Genomic DNA, 16812 nt, shown 5'->3' on the forward strand with positions numbered 1-16812 from the left:
AGCACTAGGAGGCAGGACTGAGCCTAGGGATAATGTCACACCCTGGGGGGTGGAGGAGATGAGAGAGGATGTGACAGAATACTGACATATTGGAGCCTGTGGTTATAGTTGCTCAGGACACTGGGAGACTGTTAAGCCAGAGACTAGGGCCAAAGAAAGGAGAATCACTACATCTACCCCAGGGGTCCTTAGAGAGACCCAGGTATAGTGACAATAAGTGGCTTAGATTTGTCTTCCAGTTATGGCAAAGCTAACCCCATAGCAGCAAGGGCCTCCTGTGAGCCTGACAACATTCAAGGTTTACCTCCCGCAGGAGATAAGGGCAAAATCCAGAACCTAAGGTTTCCTCGGACTGGGACTTCCAGTCCCCTTAATAAAAGGGACACCTTGGACCTGGGCTAGTTAAGGATTAGTCAAATACAAAATTGGTCAAATACCCATGTAGAGCATCAGTGGATTTCATGAAAGACTCTCAGTAGTGAGCTGGGTCCAAGGGAGTAAATAGGGTTGGGGGAATGAATAACGGGGTGGAGGGCAGGATGGGTCCTGGCGAGGTGGTCCACAATCATACAAATGAGTTCTTTAGAAGTGAAGCAAACACATTAACTTCGGGACACTTATAAATGGCAACACAGTTCTTATTTTTATCAAAAATTTACCTTGACACCCTCCAGTATTTAGTCATGTTCCCATAATGAAGTATGCATCTTCAACTAGTTATCACTACTTTGATGAAGTTTAATTTGGGGTTACCATTGAGATAGTTGCCCAATGAATTTTCTTTAGAGAACAATGTAATGACATCCAACTTTAGAGAAAAAAAACCCCTAATTTTAATGGGCTATAAAATGATTGTTTTAGACAAAGTATTCTATAATTTGAAAGAGAAATCCTGTGCCCAGAATATCTTGTGCTATGTAAAAATAACATTGTGAAGAGGGTCAACTTGAATGTCAGGGGTGTGACAAGTGTGACACACAACCTCTGTGACTGTATCATTGTGACCTTTCCCATCTCCACACGGAGACATGTCTGTCTGTTTCTTACAACTCACAACACCCCCATTTCACTCTGCTTCTGTGAGAAAAGCCAACCCATAAACTTGTGTGTGTATAATCCATTTCTTGACATAATGACTTCCAGGGGAAATGTCACAGTGGCAATTCAGATACAACAGAGACACAGGCTGCTCAAGGGTCCTAAAAGGAACTCCAAAATTTATTGTGAAACACAATGGATATTTTATAAAGAGGTGAGACATCTCTACCCTTGAGACTTCTGGTCTCTGTATGAGACAAGACCCTATCTGACCTACAGTCTGTGGCCTCCATTACACTGCCTCATTCTCATAGTACCTTTTTTTGATAAATTATAGGATGCCATTAAAAATGATCATGGCCAAATCTGATAATGTTCCCAAGGAAGATGCTGGTCTGTGTCTGTGGATGTATTTCACCTTGAACTTGAAATCCACACTACTCTGTCTGCCTTGGGGTGAGACCACAGTGAGGACAGGAGATATTTCTCTGTTCACGTCTCGGAGGCAGGGGGGTGGATAGTGTTATTCCTCCAGTTAAGGAAGCAAATGATGTCTGTCTGATTAACTCAGTGTCAAAGAGCAAAATGGAGGTAGAGGTGGGCATCCAGTCCACTCTCCCAGATGTTTGACTCTGGGCTAATGTACAACTGCCAAGGTCAGGTCCTGGGCTCCCCTAATGATCTGCAAAATCACCTGCACCCTTGTGCCTGGGGATTAACTCAGGACCATTCTTTGCAGTCTTTTGTATAATTCCTCAGATAGATTTTCTTTGGTTTGTTGGTTTTTTTTTTCCTTATATAAACAATTTGTTGCTTTTCACAGCTAGAACTTCTTTTGCTATGATTTCATCATTCAGAACTGGTATGTGTATTATCGGCCAGCAGGATTTGGAGGAAGACATGAGGACCCAGAGAAGGGTGATTAAAGAGGAATTACACAGACTAGAGTCAAAGCTTATGACTCAAAGGAGAAATAAAATGAAGGCCGACAGATGATGTCATCAAACACTAGAAAATGTCAAGTTTTATGGGGGCAGTGATGATGGAATTTCCCCCCTATTTTGGGGGATAATAAAAAGTAACAATTACTGTCTTCACCTGCCGTCAACATACTGCACTTGGACAGGGTCATCCAAGATCAGTAAAAGTCTCAAATACCTGGACCCCTTGTCAGGAAGGAAGCAGCACTCGGTCATGGTTTAATAGAGACTAACTTTTCTTACCTATGTTAAGTTGTCTTTCATAAGGTCTTAAAAATAAAAGTCATGTAATTCATTCAGATTCAAAATTATTATTATTTTTCTACTTCACACTCTTTGGCATAAGGACATTTGGTGGTTATTTGGATTGTAGCAATATTGCCAAATGCTTTTTTATGTGATTAAATGAACATTTCTGAAAGCACTGATCTGCAAAAAAGTCTTCCAATAGAATCCACTGTGGGGATATTGGACTGAGGAACCGTGAAAGAGGTACCAAACCACTGAGAAACATGGAACTTGAAACAGGCCAAAATCTAGAGTTGTTGAACTAACCAAGACCAACAGTGAGTGCCAAAAATCACACTTGCTTCCTGAGACTGTGTCTCAGGGGCCAGGTGTGGGAGGAGGGTGTGCATGTGGGTATCCAGAGACCAGAAATATACCTCAATGTGGGCATGGCCAGCTGCTTGAACTGTCACATGCCAGGACCTTTTTTTCTTCTAGAAATAAGCAATTAATCTTGGATATTTTTTTTTTTGGTCCTAAAATTCAAAAAAGTTGAAGAAAAAAATCAATGAGTATTTCGACGAGAAAGAAATCAAGAATGCACCCTACTGTCTCTTCTGGTGCTGTGTCCCAGGTCCTTGGGCACAGAGTGGGAAAGAAAGAGCAGTTGGGGTGAAGGTCCCAGTTCTTAGGCCTGGTCAGTGTTTATTCATGTGCAAAACAGAAAAGGGTAGGCTTTTAGAGCAAGTGTGGCCCTCACCCCTCATCAAATGAATGTCTTTTCATAGTAGATGGAGACAATTACAGAAATCTATAACTGAACAAAATATGGAAAACAACCGACCATGAGGTACCAACCCAAACCGATACCCCGATGATACATCCACTATACTTAAGACTCAGAAACATTGCAGAAGAGAGGGCAGGAAGAGAGAGACGATCGGGACACCTCCTGTGAGATAGTGTCTTCTGTATATGACAGGGAGCTGCGCCCAGGAAGTCTCCAACAATATGATCACCAAAACAAGAGCCAAGTAATAGCACCACCTGCAAATGCAAATGGCTAAAATCTCAGAAGATCATATATATATATATATATATATATATATTTATATATATATATAAATCAAGGAATTAGATGCCATGAATATTAGAGGCAGTTGGGAGGACAAAAGAAGAGTTAGAGGAAGACAAGATAGATAGGAATGGTGTAAATCTAGTACTTATATATGAAATTCCCCAAAAACATTAAGGGAGATGAGGATTTATTGTTAGATGAGTTTGACACAAGTGTGGCATACGGTCACAGCATTTAATCTTGTCATGTAAAGACTGTAGGAAATGAGGAAGTCAGAAGTCATTCTCTGGCAATTTTACAACCTATTCCAGAAGGAACAGCAAAATAGCCTGGGCTACAGGGGGATACGCATGCCATTCTTAAAAGACCCTCAATGGGTGGGGCTCAGTGGCAGGCAATGGTAAATAAGACAAGGAAGGAACATACCGTGGACCTGAGGTTTGTATTTCAACTGACTGGGGTTTCTGAGCCTTTACACTCCACAGGAAAATGGGAACCTCAGTGAAGAATCAGTTTCCTAAGTCAGGATTGGACATCAAGTTGGTCAGAAACCCTGCCCTTTATCAGAAATATGGCAGTGTTTATGTGAAAAATTGCACAGGAAAAAATGCCTCTGTGGTTGATTGAAGCCTTTGAATGAAGCATAAGTGGCCTTGTTCTGACCCTGAGTAAGCCACCTGGTCCTTTACGGAGAATTCCATGGCCACAAAACTTGGTATCTTGGGAATGTGCTACACCTGGAAGCCAGTACTCCAGTGCATTCCTTCTGCTTTGAGTAACTAACTAGAACCCAGTACATTATGCATCTTGACTATTGAAACATGAGTTGAAAAAGTAAGATAATAAAATATGTGTGGTGATCATCTATGCACTGAGAATCATTATCCCTTTTAGAATCTTCCACTGATGACCATGAACTTCAGTTTGAAGTAAGGTCTTGTTTAGGACCCGAGATTACTGATCTGTCCTCTTAGATAATAAAATAATGAAAGGTACTGTTTGGAAATGGCTCATTTAAATTATTATCCCTTGTTGACTTGAATAAGTAACCATTGCTTCACTGATATTTTTAAATGAAAGACACACCCGGGCATGAAGTTGTGCAGTGCTTTTTGTAGAAAATAGAAATAAGAAAATCATTCATCAAGAAATGAAGACAGTGTGGTTGGCTACTCTCTGTCACATGCCTAGAAGTGATAGAGAGAGTGAAGCAGAAGGATGGCCAATTCCAGGATAGCCTGGCTGGCAAGGGGAGAGCAAATCTCAAAACAAAGCCTAAAAAAGAAAGAACAGAAAAGAATTGTTTGTCTCTGTTGCTAGCCTACTCTGCCACCCAGGTCATTGGCTCACACAAACCAGAGTATTGGCTTTCAGCTTATATTCTGTTCTCTAACTGAATTTGCTATAGGCAAAATAAAACCACTTTGTATTTCTAATGAAGATGTCTGTGCTGAAATTTATGTGATGTAAAATAATCCATGCTGTATCTGTCTTAATATGTGCATGTGCCATGAGCATCCTTATGTGGGTACAGCAAGGGTCCAGTGGGATTCCCACTTTGGAAACTGAATTTGTGGAGGAATGGGAAACTTTCCAGCTTCTATTCTATTCACATGAATTATTATTATTAAACTCATTTTGAAATTTCAATTGCTTCATATTTCTGATTGAATGCTATTTTTAAATCCTTCCAATTTCTGGAGGAAATTAGGAAGTATTAAAATTTGCAGAGCACAAATTTATCTTCTTAATTTTTAAAGCCTGTTTGCTAGTTGCTTTATGTGGACAAGCAGTGGAGCTTGTATTTTACTAAATTTGGAAATCACTAGAAGGTTGTTATTTTAGTTTAGTCAGTAGCAAGTAAACTCATTGTCTAGATTAAGATAAGTGTCAATTAAGTGTGATGACATGAACATATGTCATGGTTTATGCATTAAGGACCAGGACTGTGTAGATAAATTTAAGTAACCCTGCATCTGTTTTCAGGAAGATCCCCTCCTACGTGGAGTGACAGACACTATGAATGAGAAATAAAAGAATAAAAAAAAATACTAGTCTTTGTGTTTTTGGCAAGACTCATAAGAAATTCCCAAGTATCCTCAGTGCCTAGAGAGCTGCAAGGGGCAGTGTAAGATGCTCCAAAAGGAGTATGTTGCATCATCGGGCACAACCTGACTTGGACAGTGGTGAGCCGTTCTTTGACCCAGTAAGACAGAAAGCCAGCTTCTGGGAGTTTCTTGAATGGCCACCTGGATCACTGGAAGTTTAAACTGGAGACTCTTTGTGGCTCCAGCTTATAGGCAGACCTTCAGTAGATGGAAGAGGGCCTGGCCAAGGTGGAGGAGTTTCCAGAGCATGGATGTCCATACTCCAGGGAGCATGCATGGAAGCCTGCAATGGCTGATCTCACAAGGCAGGAGAGCAACTTTGAAGAAGAGCTAAAGTATGATAGTCTTGTTCTACTTATGGCACTTTGTGCTGTGAAATTAATCTTTGCCTTGAGTTTAGACTTTGCCCATAATGACAATGCAGAGCTCCAGCCATGGAGCAGGTGGCTGTTCATTCATGACTGAAGAAACAACAGAGAGATGGATGGCTGCCTGGCACTCAGGAGTTCCAGTCATACTGACAGCTGGCAGTCATTCAGCAGTTCTTTGAAGAGTGAGATGTGGGTCTTGAGGACCCGTAGGTAGCTTCCTAACTCTGGGCTGTATCAGCAGTGCTTCAGCTGTGGCTGACATTTCTTAGTGACTGATGACTTCACTCCATGCTTGAGGTGACACATTCCCACACAGGGTACAGCCACTCCCTTGTGTATATTAGTTCTTGAAGAATATAGCAGAGCAGCAATAAATTCAAGTATTATAGGTTATCCCATATTTTATGGATAGTTTATTTATGAAGAGCTCAAGGTGTTTTCATAAAGCCTTTCCTCCTTCTTAAAAATTCTCTATATGCCAATCACATTTAACCCCAAGAAACAAGACAGACCAGGTCCCATGATACCAGGGCTCAGGCCAGAGCATCGCCAGGCAGAGCTCAGCTGCCCAGTTCCTCTTTCCCCTCCTCCCACTTCTTTGGGCCCTGGGACATCTCATTAAGTTGCCTCTTTCTCGGGGTGGACTGCTGCCTTCTTCAGTCCTGATCAGAGTCCTTATACTCCCTCCCTGAAAGACTTTGGTTTCTTCTAGGACAAGCATAGACTAAAGAAGGAAATGTGCATTGAGGACATGTATCCAAGGCATCCTAACCCTTGCTAGAAACTGGGCCAGGAACTACCCTCAGAGGCATAATGGGAGCAGGTATGGGCCAGCTAAGGTGGGGAAACTTGATATGGGGTGTGCTGGTTAAATTGCTCAATCCAAAGTTGAACAAGTTCTGGGAAAATGGAAATCTCACAGTTATCTTATGACAGACAACCAACGAAACCTTTGGTGTGATGTTGGGTGATTAAAAAAAGCACTTGGTTCTGCCCAAGCAAGTGAGGAGAGCTGCGGTCCAGCCTCCAAAAGTGTGGCAGGATGTCTTTCCCAAGCACCAAGGCCTCTGGGAGCTGCATGGAATGGGAACTTCTGGTAGACTGTTTCTCCAGGGCCAGCACAGGGAGGCTAAAGAGCCGGGACCTCCCCTGCCCTGCCCTCCTGCCCTCCCTATTCCCAGTATTTAGGTTAGAATCCCTAAGCAGATATGAAGTCTCTTTCTTTAAGAATCCCCCAGGCTCCCTCCACCCCACGGAGCCTGAAGGTTCATAGATTTTGAGCATTTAACTTGACTGTATAAATCTTAGCACTCTGCATTGGCATTCTGTGAACTCAGCCTCATGTCAAATTACTGCCTGTAAATGCCTTTGGCCTCACATGGCACTGAGCATGTATACTGCCACCAACAGGAAAGTCCTGTCAAGTGAGGGCCACATACAGGATCATGTCCCTAAATAAGGTCCCAGGGTAAGGCCCCACCACTTCCCCAGGCTCCCAAGGCAAAAGTGCGTGAAAAGAATCTATTAACCAGAGCCTACAGAAAGTGTTTTTAGAGGCACCAATTTAGATATTATCAAGAAAATCAAATAAGTATGAATGCTTGCATTACTGGGTTCTAGACAATGGGTACCAAATTTGAATGCTGAGAAATACATATATCATTGAATGATTCCCCAACTGTCCCGCTGACAATTGCATTTAAAGCATTTCATGTTGAGGCTATTCCTACCTTTAAAAATAATGATGTAATTCAATTTCACAGAAATGCTGAAGATTCTTAGAAATGTTGTTGCAAGCTTATGTTGGAAATTGAAACTCTTGAAGCCACATTATTATTTCTCTACGTCTCACTTTGGCATTTGCATTGTATTATTAGGTAGTCTTTGCTGCCATCTTCTTCTGCACACTGGCTCCATTGGTGATAACATTTCCAGGTTTTAAACTCTGTGTTCAACCTAGCTTTAATTTCCTCTCACTTTGTAAAATGAATATTTATCAGAGAATTGCATAAAACTATTTATATCTTATAAATTTTCACTCATATTTGTCCAGGAAGACTCTGTCTGCAGTTACACCGATTCCCATGCCAGCTAACCAGATGCTTGAAATAGTACAAGTATTTTAAGAAATTGTGGAATTCCAGGGTGTAAAAAAAATACTACTTTGAGTTATACATTCCTTGGACATATTATTAATAGGTGAAACAAATGAACAAAACAAAATTTGAAAGAAAAAACAGAACCTTGAAGAAGGAATTTACATTTTAAATTGTTAGTCTGTGTGTAAACTACTAGTTTGTCCTGTGTTATGTTCTAGAGATTAGTATCCTATGCTATAAAACATGGAATGTTGTGAGCCGAGTCATGGCTGGACTACTGGTTATTCCTATGTACAAATGTTCGCATGGACATTCGTTTGTGTGTGCACTTGTGAAACTAAAGGAAAGGCCACCCTCAGGCTTACCTGTGTGACTTCTCAGCAGCTTGTTCCTGGGGGTAGCACAGGTGGCTCATTTAGAAGCAGCCATACACTCGGAGAGTGGCTGCCTATACATGGGCTATCTTGTGCTCCTCTCCTGTTGGCGCTGACCCTCAAGGAAGGAGCCATGCAACTCGGCATGTGACCTCCTTTGCTGGTGGCCACCAACACGTGGATGTCCTGTGTCTTCTGTAGGCATTCATTCGCTGATGGATCTGTGACACCTCTCCTTAGGCTGGGCCCTGGAAGTTGTGACTAGGGCTGTGCATTGAAATATCGTGTGGTATCCAGTGAAGATACTATGTGTTCAATGTGTGTTGAGTGAGTAAATGGTGTCCTGCTGACATGCAAGGTATTAACTGTTGCATGTTGGTTTTTAGCCAGTGTGGACCACAAGCTCCTAATGAAAAGGATTTTTTTTTTATCTTTTTGGCAGCTAATTTTCTTCTTCAGTATAAATGTCAGGAATAGAGAATGTGTGCTTTATATAAGTCTAAATCTACTTGATTTCAATAATCAATGAGTACAACAAAGATAATTTAGGTTAGACATGTGTCATCAGCTGGATAACTAGAGGATTGTGTCTGTGCTTCTGTCTCTATCTGTATCTCTTGCTCTCTGTCTCTTTACTTTTACCATCCATTAATGTATTCTATCCATAAAATATTAAATTAATAAATTATGTTGGCTTAGGAAGATAACTCCATCAGTAAACTGCTTACCTTGCAAGAATAAGGACCTGAATTTGGTCCCCAGATCACACATTTTGGCTTTTCTGTCTCTCCCCGGAGCTCAGAAATTCACTTTTTTTTTATTTGAGTATCATCAACATCATGTTCACTGTTGTTATTTTACTGAAAATTTATAATATCTTGACACAGGGTTTCTCATAGTTAGTATGTGGGAAAAACAATATATGGAGAAAATGAAAATAATCAGTGAAAAATTACCTCCGTTAATAAATCAAAGTAGCCATGACCAAGGAGTGACACAGATTTTATAACTCAATATTTTCAAACTAAATGCAAACCCTGCACTTAGAGAATTTTATTCTTGAGTATGCGTTGTATTTTAAAACACAGGTCAATTAACCACTTTAAGAAGTTCAATATTAATTAACTCTCCTTTTAAAGTAAGTCACAAAAATTAGTTTAAGCAAGTGGCCCCATACTAACCTCTCTTTTATGTCATACAACTGCAAGTAGAGTTAACAAAAAGGGTATTTAGATTTTTTTTCAGTATACTTGTCCTTTCTAAATCAAATATGTGAAATCACTGTCCGTATTTTAGAGATGGGAAGTTTTCAGAGATTATGAAGAAAAGGATTACTTTGTCAAACAAGAACATTGTCCATGTTGCAAAGCTTCATGTAGAGCTGTGTGGTGGGGGCTTGCCACAAGTGTCTGGTGGCTTCAGTTGCCCACAAGAGAAGACACTAGGGATCCACAGGGGACAGGTGCCTCCTCTAACCGGCTTCTGTAGCTCACTGGGCAGAAAGGCACTTTCGCCAGGGCATGTAGTCAGAACTAATGACACCCAACTCCTAGTCCTTACTGAACAGAGGGATACATGCAGAGTGGAACTTTAGTTAGAATATTAAAGGATGAAACTTCAGCCAATTCTATCCTTAAGTCCCCCTTAGACTTGGGAGAGATGCAGGAGAGAAGATGTCTTACAAAAGAGATGGTATAAAGAATATCCAAATGGGCAATGATTGCAAAGATCTTGGGGAGTAATTTTAATCTACTTGATGTTTGGATACTCTTTTGACTAGAACAACCTCGTAGTATGGATGACTTACAAAGACATCTCTAGAAGACAGAAGCAAAATGACTAAATATTCAGACTTAGACTATAGCTCCTCATAATGTTTTGACACAAATTACTTGATTTATTTTTTCCAAGTTTCTGTGATAAAAAGAAAACACACAGGCAGTATTCACACTGATTCCTGGCACCCTTTTGGCTTCACCAGAGGAGAGGTTTTTCACCTGCATTTTTTAGCCTTTATTGCTTAGTGGGATTCAGGTAAACCATTTAGAAATCTTTTTAAGTACACGTTATATTGGAGATATCTATTCAGAGAGATATTTTTATAGATTCAAATAAAATGTCTTCTAATAACTTGGAATTTTAAAAAATAACCTGTAGTAAAAGATATTACCCTAAAACAATGAAGACATATCATGGAAAGATATAGCATCATTTCAGACCTCTGCAGTTGCAGATAAACTCAATGCCTTTATCAATATTTGAATGTAGTGTTGGGTTATGATAGCTGCAGATGGTAGGGACTGATCTTCCTGCACCACAGTAGACCTGCATTCATAGAGACCCAGAGAGTCAAACTTAGGGCTCTTGCTCTCTGCAGGGGAAGCTAGAATATTGGTGGCTCCAAGCCTGGAGACCTAGGCAGGCTCTGGTCAAACCCCAGGTACCTATAAAGGCAGTACCTTGTTTTATGGCATGTGACTAAGCTCCTTTGTGGCACAAGTGATATTTGCAGCCTCAGCTCTCGAAGACTAAAGAGCTTCCTCTCATCCTACCAAAATATCAACCAATGTCCCGTTCTGTGCATCCCCCAAGTATAAATGTCTCTGATTTCTGCCTAACTGTGTAAATTAGCAAACTATTAGATGTTTAGGAGGACAAAGCTCTCTTCGATGGACTGACAGTTGGGCAAATGAGTTCTAAAATGGTCAAATACTCCCATCACCTTCCAATGAGGAAGGGTATATTTCACAGAAGACACTGGGTAAGCCTACAGGGTTGCAGAATTGAGTGCAGGACTTTTACAAGGCAAGAGATTTCATGTGACCTTTTGAAGAAATAATAAAAGCACAGGAAGAAATATTACACAGCGTAAGAAGATTGTCTGGTCACATCCCCCCCCCCCATCAATAACCAGCTTCCCTTCTTGGCCTGACATGTGGTACAAACAAATTCCTAAAAGTGATAGAAAGGCAATAAACATGATTCTCTAAAACCTTCTTCCACATCAAATCCAGTCACGTTTTTACTGATATGTGTTATTATCTCTCTTGCTTGCTTTGTTTTTAATGTTTCTTTCTTCCTTGTTGCAAATAAAGACCTTAAGCCATTACGAGAGAAGAAAATGTTCTTCTAAGATAATTGTGGAATAACAATACTTGTAGACCCAGGAGATTTGGTCCCACAAAGAACACACTTGCTCAGCATAAGAGACACATGCTCAGAGTAATGTCATAAGCACTCACATCTGGACCATCTGGGCAGTGGTGGCTGTGCTTTACTGAAACCATTCACTGGGACTCCAAGAGCATGGCTGCCCTTTCTCTATAGAGGCAAGCATATATCCACACTGAAGAAAGTTTTCTGGGGTTGTGTCCTCTCTACATAGAAGACATGATTCATTGTAAAACTGAACTGCCACTGGGACCATTGGTATACATTCTCATTCTCATTTTCCTCCAAAGCTGGTATGTGTGTGTCTGCTTATATCTCTGCATGTAGACATGTGTGTGTGAGTATGTGTGGATGCATATGTGTGTACACAATTACTTGGTATGCATTAGTGGAATAGGGAAATTTACCCTACTCCAACTGTGATTGAAACCATTACACCAAATAGGCAACTTTAAAAGATGCCAAGCAGGTGTACAGTTTAAAAACCTGATCAAACTCAGTTCACTCAATGTTGTCAACAGCCTGCAGCAATCCCACTGAGGGCTCCTGACCTCTGCACATCCTGCACATGGATCCACCTGTGGCATTTTTATGAACTTACAACATCCAGATTCCAGCTATTCTCAGTGGATGGACTTTTGGATTATAGTGGGGTGAATTTCAGGGACTTTGTAGGCCCCGGCTGCCTCGGGAATGCAGCGTGGAGAGTTTCTGAGGGGCCTGCAGTTGGGTCCCCTCAGTAACAGGACCTGGGTTGCCTATTGTCTGTGGAGTGTCACATTTACTGTATAATTTAGATAATTTGAGGTCCTGATACAACAGTACTGACAATAAGGCTCAACCTTGTCTTCATGGTGTTAATGGTTGTCTACCTAGACCTTGTCTGTTTAACTGGTTCCCAAGGATATGTTCCCCTGGGCTGCTACTCAGCACACCCAGTTTAAGACAATGAGACATTTGGACACAATATTTGCTCTCACCAACTCCTCTAGGTGTGAGGTTACTGTGCCCTATCTGGTCATTCTGCCCCCAGTCATCCTAAGGCCTTGGCAGAATTACATTCCAAAGCACAGTTCAAGTGACATCCCTTCCAAACTCCAAAGCCAGCTAAAACAGTATCAGAACAATCCAGGCTGAAATCATCACTCAGGACACCTATGCAGCACTGGGGCCCTGGAGACTTACTCACATACTGCACAGGACTCAGTATTTTACTGAGATGGTAAAATTGCACAGCCTCAAAGCTGCATGCAGTGGAGGACCTTTTCTTACTCCTACCCTGAGCTGTGGCAATTCAAAATGTCCCTTTTTGTACCAACATGTTAGGTGCTTCTGCTCTTGCGTTCCATTTTGTTTGTTTGTTTGTTTGTTTGTTTGTTTGTTTGTTATGGTTAGCATTTGAGAATAGAGCAAAGTTACTGTAAAGATAACAATTTCATGGCCAGTGAAGTCTGATACTGCAGAGCACAGAACATTGCAAAAGGAAGCTGTGCTGCCTCCCAGCAAAGAACCAGCAGCCTGCTCTCTCTCTCTACCTAGTGAGTATCAAGATTCGGTCTTGCTTATTTAAAGCTCGCTGGAGTAAAACCAGATTGTAAATGTAAAGAACAAGCTTGACAGGCAAACAGTGTGGAAAGTCACACATCCATTTTCAAATTTAATCTAATTTGGGAAGGGAATGTTAGGTGGGAATGGAAGCAAACAGACCACACGGCCCTGCAACTTTTTAGCTCTGCTTTTTATAATCATTGAAATTTGCATCATGATCTGCAGAGAAATATATTAGTGTAAGCCTGCCTCCACAGACAGCCCTAAAATACTGCCTCTCATGAAAACAATATACAGCTCTCAGAACCCAGCAGCTAAATCTTCATTTCTGTCATCTACCCATGTAAAGCCTCATGGTAAGATGTCTCTGTGATTCCTCCTGGAGTCTGAGCTGCTGTGGTCCCCAGATGGCTGGAGACTAGGCTACAGAACCATGGCAGGTGGGATCTCCTGAGAACCAGTTTGGGTGGACAGGAATGGCTTTGTGGTTATGCATCCATCCAATGTGTGTGTGAAGTTGGGTGGCAGAGGAGAGGTTTCTTCCTCAATTTCTCTCCATCATCTTTTGAGACAAGGTCTGTCACTGAACCTGGAGCTCAGTGATTGACTATCAAGCTCCAGAGATCCTCCTGTTCCTGCCTCCTGCCACGGGAGGCATTTTATGCAGCTACTGAGGATCCAGACTCACCTTGTGCTTCCACAGCAGGCACTTATCCAAGGGACTGAGCTATTTCCCAAGCCTAACAACAGCTTTGTAACTCCCATGATGCCTGAGATATTGGAGATGGGAAGTTGTCGGGAGGGGAGTATTATGGTGCGGGCTGCTGTGAGCTCTTGCTGTGAGCTTTTCTGCACAGTGCTCTCCTGACAGCACTGTTACACCTCTCTTCTGGAGGTCTAAGTTGAACAGGAACTAGATGTGAAGGCTCTAAGCTTGTGGCTATAAGGAACTTTGAGCTGGAGAATGCAGCTTGCTGACCAGAAGTGTGGATGGGATGATGGAAACACATAGCCCTGTGAGGCAGAGAAGAGCAGGGGGAGGAGTGGCTATGGCAACCATAATCTTAAAAGCACAAGCCATTTGCAGATAGACCTTAAAGACCCACAACTCCTTTCTCCTTTGAAAGTGCACTGTGTCTTTTCTTTCCAACACTTCAAAGTCTCCCGTTTAAAGGCTGATGTGTTCTCTCTTGAGCTGACTCACCTGCCCTTTTCTCCCTCTAGGTTTTGACCTAGTGAAATGTGAGGACCCAGGCATCCCTAACTACGGCTACAGGATTCGAGATGATGGCCACTTCACAGACACTGTGGTTCTCTACAGCTGCAATCCAGGCTATGCCATGCACGGCAGCAGTACTCTGACCTGCCTGAGTGGGGACCGGAGGGTGTGGGACAAGCCTATGCCTTCCTGTGTGGGTGAGTTGGGAAAGTTGGGACAGACTCCTGTCATGAGTCAGGTCATGGAGCTCATGCTCCGTGTGACTTGGGACTTGTTCTTGAAAAGGGGCAGGGATCTCATTGATCATTTATTCTGTTTGTGTATAGGCTGATTACATCCCAAAGGGAGACATAGCACCATCTACCCCTCCTAAGATTCCCAAGTTCAATTCTACCACAGCTAACTCTTATAGCCAATGAGCTTACTAGGCTTACTTATGGGCAAGGATGGCTTTATAACAGCCACACTGGAAGGTGTGCACCCAGAATTCATGATGACTCCCTAGTGGTCTGTAGATGGAGCTCCCCAGACCCATCTACAGTCCTTCCCCACCTACATACTCTAGCCTTTCCCTAAGGTCCCCAAGGCTGTGTATAATTAGAGCAGAATTGTATATAACTGGTTGGCAGAAGGTAGGTTGGATACTTAGGTGAGAGTCATCACCCTCCCAGTCCCATATTCTATGAGGGTATGGTGACAGATAACAAGCCCAGATGTAATAATCTTTTGCAAGTAGTTCCATCTAAACTCCTGAAAATGACAGCATGGTGCCTGGGAGGAAAGTCCTCTGTAGCAATTCCCAAGATGTGTGTATACATGCTAGGAATGAAGGACGGACCGTCGGTACTGGGTAGTGCTAGCTGCATGAACAATTATCATTAGAACTAGGGCAGGAGATAATGTTTGCATGCTCAGCTGTGATAGCTCTAGAGATGTGGGCTACTAGTGAGGCTTTAGCTTGGAAAGAGGTAAAAGAGAAGTGATGGGCAGGTGACTGACTTCTCCTATATGAATTAATACAGACATGCTAGGGTTTGTTTGCAAAACTAACTAAGTAGAAGCCCAGATATGCAAGTAGACTTCTCTTCTCTGTGTCTTTTGCAGCGGAATGTGGAGGTCTAATCCATGCAGCCACATCAGGGCGCATACTGTCTCCCGGCTACCCCGCCCCATATGACAACAACCTCCACTGCACTTGGACCATAGAAGCTGATCCTGGGAAGACCATCAGGTACTTGCTGTGGGCAATCAGTCATTTGACAGTGGGAGGTCTGTCCAATGTCCTGGCAAGAGCAGCAGTAGGACATGGACTGAACATTCACCTGTGGCTAAACTGTTCCTCGTGTGCTTTTCTATGCCTTTGGAGTTACATGTCCAGCTGTCTGTGATAGTGAGAAGGACCTGTGTGTGTCAGCGAGCTCTGCTGTGAACCCAATACCCTCGACACTGAGTGCTAATTCTGTGAGTTGTCTATGTGTGTCTAACATGTGCATGGGCTTTGCCAGGCAAGGCTTTCATGGCCATTCTCAGGTGTTCAGCCTCAAGTGGGTGGTCTGAGAAGGCCAGAGGCTCTCCTTGGGTTCTGTTCCTGTAGAATGAGTCATGGTGGAAGAGTCTTAGCATTAGAATTCTTAGAATTTGAAGAAAAATTCTATCTTCTGCTTGCTGTACATTAACCAGTAAGCCATGTGCCAAAGCAGGCCTCAGAGAACAGCCAGGGTTCAGTGTGACAAAATCAACACAATCCCTTTCCCTGTTAGTGAAAGAGACACAGAGGATACAAGCAAACAAACAGGAATTGACCTGCAGTCCTGGGAGAAGGTAGAAAAAAAGATGCCAATCTGAAATTAGACTGATGAAATTAAATTGTGAAAAATTGAAGAAAACAGGGAAATAATTAAACCAAAGCTTTCTGTTATAATCAAGAGGCCATGGTGAGTTAAAGGTATGTGCCACCACTGCCTGGCCTCTATGTTTAATCTAGTGGCTTGTTCTGTTCTAACTTCAGGCAAATTTATTAGGGTACACAATATATCACCATAAAAGTGAATATTAATACCTTGAGTGGTGAGTTCCTGGCTGGAGTGATAGAAAAATTAGTCAAGTGACTCTAAGGAAAATTTCCCATTGTGAATGACTCCATGTAAACAATTTTCTGCCTCTTCAGAGGACTTCGATGTTTCCTTTTCTCAGAATTCCCCATGTGGTTTGTTTTCCTGGTTGAAAAAGGGTAAAGTCTACCCCTGAATGAGAGTAGGTGTTGGGTCAACCTTGCAGGTGAATGTAAGACTCCATTAAATATTAATAGGAAAAGAGAGATGGAATCAACAAAGGTGTTATATAATATTAATAAATACATAGCTTTTATTGTATTTTTAATGTGTGTGTGTTTCTGTGTGTGTGTGTGTATGTGTGTGTGTGTGTGTGTGTGTGTGTGTGTGTGGTGGTGGTAGTGATTGTGGTGGAAAGAATATATGCATGTATAGAGGCCAGACATCAACATTAGAGTCATTCCCAGAGCCATTCATTGCTTTTTCTATCTTATTCTTGTTGTTTTTTATTTGGGTTTGGATTTTCTGAATCAGTGTCTCTCACTAG

At 42.0% G+C, this 16812-nt stretch overlaps 1 protein-coding gene across 2 annotated transcripts in view; it reads left to right on the forward strand.

The window, feature by feature from the left end:
- The window catches only part of Csmd1 (CUB and Sushi multiple domains 1), a 1611441-nt gene that overhangs the window by 1351278 nt on the left and 243351 nt on the right, over positions 1-16812 (forward strand). For both annotated transcript variants that reach the window (XM_042262873.2, XM_042262874.2), the window contains exons 24-25: positions 14220-14411; positions 15319-15445. In XM_042262873.2, the coding sequence (XP_042118807.2) occupies positions 14220-14411; positions 15319-15445 (319 nt within the window). The remainder of the gene's footprint in view (positions 1-14219; positions 14412-15318; positions 15446-16812) is intronic.

The sequence above is a fragment of the Peromyscus maniculatus genome, chromosome 17 (assembly GCF_049852395.1).
Source record: "Peromyscus maniculatus bairdii isolate BWxNUB_F1_BW_parent chromosome 17, HU_Pman_BW_mat_3.1, whole genome shotgun sequence".
Taxonomy (NCBI): domain Eukaryota; kingdom Metazoa; phylum Chordata; class Mammalia; order Rodentia; family Cricetidae; genus Peromyscus; species Peromyscus maniculatus.